This window comes from Protopterus annectens, chromosome 5.part0 (genome assembly GCF_019279795.1).
Source record: "Protopterus annectens isolate FY-2018-M chromosome 5.part0, PAN1.0, whole genome shotgun sequence".
Classification (NCBI taxonomy): Eukaryota; Metazoa; Chordata; order Ceratodontiformes; family Protopteridae; genus Protopterus; species Protopterus annectens.
Genome location: NC_056735.1, coordinates 275,634,276 through 275,643,340, shown reverse-complemented (window position 1 = coordinate 275,643,340; position 9,065 = coordinate 275,634,276). Strand labels below are relative to the sequence as shown.

At 41.2% G+C, this 9,065-nt stretch overlaps 1 protein-coding gene across 1 annotated transcript in view; it reads right to left on the bottom strand.

The window, feature by feature from the left end:
* RRP1B (ribosomal RNA processing 1B) overlaps nt 1–9,065 on the bottom strand; it is a 1,940,580-nt gene that overhangs the window by 499,592 nt on the left and 1,431,923 nt on the right. Inside the window, exon 11 of the mRNA XM_044071827.1 lies at nt 5,277–5,296. Within this exon, the coding sequence (XP_043927762.1) occupies nt 5,277–5,296 (20 nt within the window). The remainder of the gene's footprint in view (nt 1–5,276; nt 5,297–9,065) is intronic.

The window sequence follows — 9,065 nt, the reverse complement described above, 5'->3', positions numbered from 1 at the left end:
TGGTGTTGATGGGATAGTGAACAGGTCATAAGCAAGTCTGGAACCAGTGGCTGAAGATCATGGCAGCCTACAACTGGTTAACAGATTACTCACAAGACAGAAGAATGGACCTGCTCAAATTGTCTGCTAATACACTGGATCTCTGGGGGATATACACTTTGACTAGAAAACTCTGAGAAGATATTGACCACTGTCAAATCCTCATGGCTTTCCAGTAAAAGAAATGAGTGAGTTTCCCCCGTTTGTTGATGTACCAAACCACTAAGATATTGTCAGTGCGAGTCTCAATCATCACTAGGAAGAGAATTCTGTAAGGTCTGCAATGCTAGGACTGCCTTTACCGCCAGTACACTGATGTGAAAATTGGCCTCTGTCAAAGTCCATGTGCCTTGGATAGTCTTCCTCTCGAAATGTCCCACGCTCACTCCTGAAGCAAACAGTCTGTGGTTACTGTGGAGACTAGGGAAGGGAGGATAAAGTGGCAGCCTTGATAGACTGAACATGCTGTCTAGAGATTCTTGTAAGACTGGCTGGGAAGGGCATGGGTTGATGCAGCATTGTAACATCCTCATATGAAATCTGGCATGAGGAACATGAGTTGTAGAAGATGCCAAAGAACTCAAAAGAGATGGGATGGATCTCACTGAGGAGTCTGGGTGAAAGAGAATCAAGGCAGCTTGCTGTCAGAGTAATTATTCTGGATTCTGGAAATGTGGCTATCTGCAACATGGTATCCAGGTAGCATCCTATGAATTCTGTCATTTGCATAGGTCTTCATTTAGACTTTTCCAGGTTTACCATGATCCCTACATGAAGGCATAACTACAGCAAGGAATCTCTATCTCAGATTAGTAGATTCCTCTTGGCAGTGATTATTAGCCTATTATCCAGCTATGGGAACATTTAGTATCCTTGCGGTGTAAGATGTGTTTCAGCTACTGCTATACATTTGGAGAATACCTGTGGGGAGTTGTGGTGAGAGAGAAGGGCAGTGCCCTGAACTGGAAAAGACTGGTTCCCAGCTAAAAGCAAAGGAATCTTCTGGACTGCTTGGCTATCTTTACACGACAGTAGGAGTCCTGCAGATCAACCCAGCACATTCAGTCATCCTTCCTTAGACAAGGTAAAAAGGTTTGAACCGTGACCATCTGGAATTCTGTCTATTTTACAAACAAGTTTAGATGGCTAAGGTCCAGAACGGGCCTCGGGTACCAGCTTTTCTTCAAAACCAAAAAGAAACGAGCAGACTTCGGACCCTTGCTGATCTCGTGGGAATCCTGAAGGACTCATTTGTCTAGCAGCTTTGCCATTTCTTGAACTGTTGCCTTCCTCTGAGGAGGTGAAACATTGCAAAGCTTTCTTTGCGACTTTTGTGGTTGGCAAATAAAGGGCATGATATAAACCCTCTGGATACTACTCTCTGCATCCAAGAATCATGAATGATGGCTAACCAGTAGGGAAGGTGCAGTGACAAGCATCCCCCTCAACTGCCTCCAGAGTGTAGCAGTTGGGCAACCTTTAAGGAGCACTGGAAGAGTTGGTCTCCAAAACGGCCTCATAACTCTTGGTTCCACAGATCACCTCTACCTTGAGGGTGACTGTCCATTGTTGTTGCTTCCTCCTACCCATGAGGGGGTCTACTGCCAGAAATATCATATGTAAAACCATGAGACCTTTGGAACCATAGTCTCTTATCACCCGTTTTGGTTCTAGGATAAGGTCCTTTGAGGGGTGGAGAAGCAGATGATGACAGACAGGTGATTTGCCATCTTGTTTTCTTTTAGCAAGTGTACAGTTCACTTTTGGCCCAATGAGGGAGGAACCATCAAAAGATGCATTCAAAAAAGATGTTTTACAGTTCTCCACAAATCACATAAATGCAGCCAGGTGGTTCAGCATAAAGCAATGCCGATGCCTGCAGTTCTACATGCGCCATCCGCCGTGCTGGATAAATGGCACATAGACACATTAGAAATGGACTATAGGTTTATCAACTGGGAATCCACCATTTTGCAGGACTCTCTAGTCATGGAGACTTGTTCTTTGGTCAAGTCCATCTGAAATCTTCTCAAATGTGACAGGCAGTTCAGTGCCAATAATGCAAACACCACTGAATCCTAAAGTTTCCTTTCCAAATCTGTCCAAAGACTGACTCCTTGTTCGGGGAGGTGGGGGTGGTGTGTGTGGACAGAACAGCTCCCCTCTGAGAGCTCTTTCTTTGTAGCCATCACCACCATAATATCATCCACTTTGGGCCCCTTGCTCCAGTAGAGATGATTTCATGGGGAAACCAAGATTTTGTCAGGGATTCATGGTATGGGCTCCACCACATGCAGCTCCTTTTATGCCCACTGCAACACAAGATCAACAAGTTCATCAGCCGTGGGAACTACACAGTAAGTGGACAGGCCAGCTCATAAGGCCTCAGGAAATACACATTTCTCTCGGGTGGGGTGGGGAGCATCTGTGGACCATACCAATCTTTGCCAAAGTAATTCCAGAATGTCCTCAAAGGAGACATATTCTGGGGGGAAGGACCTTGGGGAACCCTCCCCTTCACAGAAAATGGCATCTTCAGTGACAGACTCCTACGGGAGTCCAAATGCCTCCTTTACAGGAGTGCCCCCTGTGGTCTTCCATGGCTGGAGAGTCTAGGAAAGACTATGAAGATGAAGACCTTACCTTCTGAGCCTTGTCAAGATCTAAAGAAGTTGGCTGACCCTGAGGAACAAGATGATATGGGGAGGAGTGACAGAGATCAGAGGGGATTGGGGTGGATCTGAGCACAAATGGCATACCTTCCCTCTGGTCAGTGACAGAACCCTTTTCGAATCCCTTGAAAACTTAAACTGAAGTCAGTTTCAAAGAAATTCTCTTACAATCTGAGAAACCCAGTGACAGAACCCTTTTCGAATCCCTTGAAAACTTAAACTGAAGTCAGTTTCAAAGAAATTCTCTTACAATCTGAGAAACCCAATCTCCTGGAGACTCAACCTGGCTCAGTACCAAAGCAGTAAAGAGGGAAGAGCTGTCCAGTGCTGAGGCACTGAAGGAAAAACATAGATCCGAAGGTCAGATATGATCCCAACTCCCATGTGCCGATACAGACTTCTTAGATCAGGGGATCCCTCGAGTTCCAACACTGTTGGAGTTGAGCAAGTAAAGGACACTATCAGAGTTGAAGACTACCGGCTCAGAAAAAGACACATCCTGCAGGGAACACACACCTCCAAAACCACTATATGCAGAGGATGGATTGAAGCAGGAGAAATCAGATGACAGTGGCAAGAGCTTATCTTGGCACTCCTGAAGCAGAAAGGGTGGAAAGGACTCCCATCTGAATCTGGGTCCTCAGGAATTGATGAATCATTCTGTCCACATCTGTTTAGGACAAGCTTCTCAACAACCATACCAACCTAAGTGAACAAGCCAAAGGTGGCCCAGAGGACCTGTGGAAGGACCTCTCTGCCTCCAAAGTTGGTTATCAGAGTCAAGGAGTGGTCTGGAATCAGGTGGAATCTTGGTTCTACTGAAAAAGGAGTAGGAAAGTGGATTTTAATAGGTTTTGAGAGGAAGACCAGATACAATGGCTTGAAGAGTTTCAAAGCTGGACCCCACTGTCACTGTAGAGTCCAGAGCCATTTTCCTCAACTCCTTTCCCATTTTTTATTTATCCTTATTTCTGTCCTTCACTTTTTCTTTTTTTTTTTCTTCTTTGTTTTCTCTGCAGTTCTCTTAGCTGAAGAAGAACCTAAGGGAAGAGGCAGACTCTCCCACTGTGGCTGGAAGAAGGCCTTTTAGAGCCAACTTGACCTGTGGACAAGAAGGCCCTTGGCCCAACTGGCAATCCTTGTCAAGATAAGAAGCCTGAGATGATACACCCACTCTTTGAAAGTGGGTCCTTTTGAATTTTCTGTCCACAAGCAGAATATTTCTTAAAGCCTGATGCCTTGTTGGAAATGACTGCAGAAGTTTCACCAATAACAAAAAACTAGTAAACAACACCACAAGCATCACCAAGTCACGTATAAAACAGCCATAAAATTATGATCCCCCAAAGTTTAGCTCATTAGAAAGAAAGGCATAAAAAGTTTTAGATTTTATATGTAATGCCTAAAAGGAAAAGTATACATAAAGGAAATAACATACTGTATTCAACAACAAATACTACCTAAAGGCACAAAAAAAACTGCATTCGGCTGGAATCGGCACCAAACAAAATCTGAGATTTATCAGGTCAGAGAGGAATTATGGGTAGGGTAGGATCCTGGGCCTAGGATCCTAAGATCTAAAGGTTGCTGGCTTCAGATCCGGTTGGATCAGATATAATCTAATCTACAGCTGACATGGACAGAAAAGGCAATACTGGATCAGAAGGTCACACTGAAAACAGAAACTTAGAACACACTTGTTCAGCTTTGTCATGTGACAGTCTCAAAGAGAGCAAAACTTAAAATTAAAACAGTTCTCTCAAAAACATTGTTTTGTTAAAATCAATCTCAATGTGGAAGGTTCTTCCCTGAAGGGAAGTTAAGAGCCCAACAGAGAAACACTAGATGAGCATCGATCCTTGAAAGCTCGTAAGAGGAGCACTCTTTAGCGGCAGTAAAGCTCTGAAGAACTCAGCACACAGACTGCTATTTTTTCCCAGCCCTGATCCAGGTTTCAATGATCTTGGTGCATGTGCATAGAAAGATAGGGAAGCTAGCCAGTCATTATACCAAATGCAGGACATAACCCATGCAGCTTAGGTTACTAAAGTAATGATCTAATGATAAACATATGAAGTGGTCTGCAATTCTTGAAGAGGCACTTCAGTGGGTCCCCATCCACAAAAAAAGCAATATTCTAAGCAACAAGCGCATCTGGGAAATTCATCCGCTAAACAATATATCACACAAATGCTTAAAAGTGAAGCTTTAAGGCTAGAAGGTAAAAAAACCTGTAAAGACAGGAAGCTGGCTACAGGATCAGCCAACCTTCAATTACAAATTCACTACTGAGTAACAGTTTCTTTCTGCACTTTAGAAAATTTGTTGGAAGTAAATAACGTAAAAAAGATGCACATTTTGTCAGTAACACTAAAAAGATGCACATTTTGTAAACAACACATTGCTCTAGCCTACTTCTGCTCAGATCTGGATTTCACACAGCAGTATCAGATAAGAATCAAAACTATGTAAGGACTATGAGCTAATGACTTAAAAGCAAAAAGTATCAAATTTAAGGTGCATTCATTGGCTAAAAGCATTATGTGGTTTTCATTCAGTCCTTACCTTCAGCCAAATCCTGGAACCTGCAAAAAAAAAAAAAAATTACATATAAAATGCTACAGCCAGTTCATTTTCTAAAGCACATAAAAGAAAAACATCTAAAAGGCAGAAAACAAATTAGAACATTGACAGTGGAGTTCACTTTCAAATGACTATTTAAAGACTATACTATACTGAGTATGATAAATTCAGTGTGTATGTATTTGATGCATCTTTCCCTCCTGAGAAGAATGTTTTAATGGAAAGGTTTAGCTTGTTTAACAAATAAGAGGACTCAGACGTGCCTACAAAGTCATAAACAAAATCATAGTATTAACTGTAAAAGGCCAGTGTCAAGACCACAACATTGGTATGGATGAATGGTACTTGGTATTATCGCAACCACATTCCACAGTCAATACCGGACATTGTAATTCCCAATTGTAGCAGACGATATCATACTTGGTATGTATGTTAACTGTAAAGCATTTCAAAATGTGTTCAGAAAATATTATTAGACAAACTGATCTCATTTTTGGATGATCACACCATCACATAGTTTTGCCGCGGTGCAATACTGTCAGGAGAGCTGTCTCACCTGCTCTCTCAAAGAATTCCAGACAAAAGCCAAAAACAGCACGGAGAAATTGCCTCCAACTGGAGACACCTCTTTAAACTGTAAAGTTAGCCGCTGCCAAAACATGTTTGCAGTAACATCTTCACAAACAAGAGAACCAGCAAACAGAATACAAGCTGGAACCAAATAACCACTGGAGCATATAGAAGACTCAAGTTTATTGTTTTACTGCTTTCATCAGAGTGTATCACAGACTTCTTCAGAAAGAATTTAACAGTAATTACCCTTTGCTTAAATATCCCTCCAAAAACAAACACATGACTGAAGCATCCAATAAACAAGCAACCTACACTGATATATTAACATACCAAAGCCCTAAAAAACATTGTCATAAAAAACAACACATTCTCCTCACATTAAAAATTATATTCATAATATACAAGAACGCAATTTTAAAACACTTGAAATGAACACATTTTCATTTAAACTAGGATATGTATATGCATTTAGCCTAATCTACTATTTAAGTTCCCTTAATTCAATAAGGTCATTCCAAGGATCACCTCTTACATTTTTGACTACAATGTCCAAGTCCATAAATCCAAAATCATGGCTAGGATTACTAAGCACATGTTTTGCCAAAACACTTTTAGGATTTCCTTTTTTAATGTCCAAGGTGTGCTTATAAATCATCTCTCTAAACTTTCTTTGGGTTTTACCCACATAGAAACAAGGACATTGAGTACACTGAGCCAAATATATAATACCAATGGTGTTACAATTGCAAAAAAACTTAGTGTAAATTTGCACATGGTTGACAGCAATTTCATCTTGCACCATTATATATTGACATTGCCTGCACAAACCCCATTTAAAGGTCCAACTTCTCTTGGTAGTACAAATCAATTGTTCATACATATTTGATTCCAAAATCAAAGCTGGAAAAAATATTCCAATTTTTTCTCAAAATACTAAAAATATGGGAACAATCAATAGTATAAGTTGCAACAAAGGCATGAGGAAAATCTTTTTGGGGTGTTTTAACCGGAGATGTAAAACCCACCCTCATATCAGCATTACTAAATAGTAGAGGCACGTATTGCCCATTCTTTTTTTTTCTGTTCAACTTCAGCATAAATGCCCTGTATCATATTCAGGGGTAGCCTCTACAGATTAACATATCAATAAGTTTTGTCAGCTTCCTTTTTTAAATGCGTCATCATCCATTACCATTCTGGTAAGTCGAACTAGTTGCCCCTTTACTACCCCCCTCCCTTCTTCTGATGCTCAGGATGGCACCTATCATAGTGTAGAAGACTATTAGAAAAAGTGGGCTTACGGGAGATGTTGTTAACTAGCCTCTGGTTAAATCTATCTTTTGATGCCTCTATATCCAAATAAGCTATATTACTAGGGCTACATTGGAAAGTAAACTCAGAAAAATTGTAGTTTCATTCAGGTAATCAATGAAGACTTGCAATTCAACCTCAGATTTTTTCCACACAATAAATACATCATCTAAAAAATGCAAGTAAACCTCCCATGGAGGTAGGTCAACCTGACCAATGATAAATTTTTTTTCCCATTTTACCACAATTATATTCGCAAATATGGGGGCACAAGCTGCCCCCATAGCTACTCCCTTCTTGTGCAGAAAGAATTGCCCATCAATAAACACAAAGTTATTTTTCAATACTAGTTCTATATAGGTGTCAGAACAGTTGATGTCATTGTTAGAAAATTTTTTGGAATCAGTTAAAAATTCATGAAACCATTCGAGACCAATATCATGGGGTATAAAATACAGCTGTGTACACTTACCATAAATGTAGATGTTAGAGTGCATTCACTGTTGCAGTCCTAACCAATGGGTCATCCAGCTCCTGGTAGCCCTTGATTGGCCAGAATACCAAAGGTAAGTAAATATGACATCAGCTGTCGTAGGTTGTAAAGGACATCAGGACGTCTGATACAAAAGGAGGCAGCTGACGTCACTTCCTCAGTCTTTCTTGCCATAACAGTCAGGAGTCCCCAGAAAACAAGGCTTAAGCCAAATGAAACTTTGGCAAATAAAACCAGATTCAGCCTGTACCTTAGAAAAGGAGAACAGGAAAGGACCAAATAAGGGGGAAGGAGGGAGGGAAACCAGGACTGCAACAGTTAATCCACTCTAACATCTGCATTTATGGTAAGTGTACACAACTGTACTATGTTCACCAAGTTTCACTGTTGCAGGCCTAACCAATGGGTTGATTACCAAAACCCAGAGAAAATGGAGGAGGTACCAACAGAATCAAGGATTGGAGAGAATGCCTGCAGAACAGCAGTGGCAAACCCTGCCCTGGCTCTAGAAAACAAAGGCAAATTATAACGCTTTGTGAAAGTGTGAACAGAAGACCATGTGGCAGCCTCTAAAATGTCTTTAGTAGGGACATCCCTTAAAAAGGCTACAGAAGTGAAAGCTGCTCTTGTGGAGTGGGTCCTAACTCCTTGAGGAGGAACCTTGCCATGAAAGGAATACCAGAAAGTAATACAATGTGCAATCCACTTAGAAATGGTTTGCTTAGAGAGATAGCTTTGCCCTGAGCTCCAGGGGCAAAACTGACCAATAACTGCACTGATTTCCGAAGGTCTTTAGTCCTGTCTAGGTAAAACCTAAGCTGTCTGTGCACATCAAGAGAATGTAGAATCATTTCACCTCTATTTCGAGGATTAGGAAAGAAAGTAGGAAGGTGTATGGACTAATTAAGAGTAAGGCTAGAAACCACCTTGGGCATAAAAGAGGGAGTGGTTCTCAGAGAGACACGATCTGCATGGAAAATAAGAAAAGGCTCCACAGCCATCAAAGTTTGCAGCTCCGAAACCCTCCTTGCTGAAGTTACAGCCAAAAGGAAGGCAGTCTTCCAAGAGAGAGACTTTAAATCTGCAATGGCAGCTGGCTCAAAAGGAGGAAGAGTGAGTTTCTCCAGAACAAAATTAAGATCCCAGGCTGGAGTAGGTGCCTTTCTGGGAGGTTTTAAGTTGCAAGCACCTCTGAGAAACATTTTCATCAGGGGATGAGAGCAGGGTGGTCACCCCTCCATTTTTTTTCCGGACTATCCAGAAATCAGACTGATTTTCCGGTAGTCCAGAAAACACTGTATAAACTCCGGTATTCTGTTTCAAAAAGGAAACAGACTATCGGAGTTTGTAAATCGGCTGACTTATGATGCTTTTTTTTACAGAAAAGCAAAGTA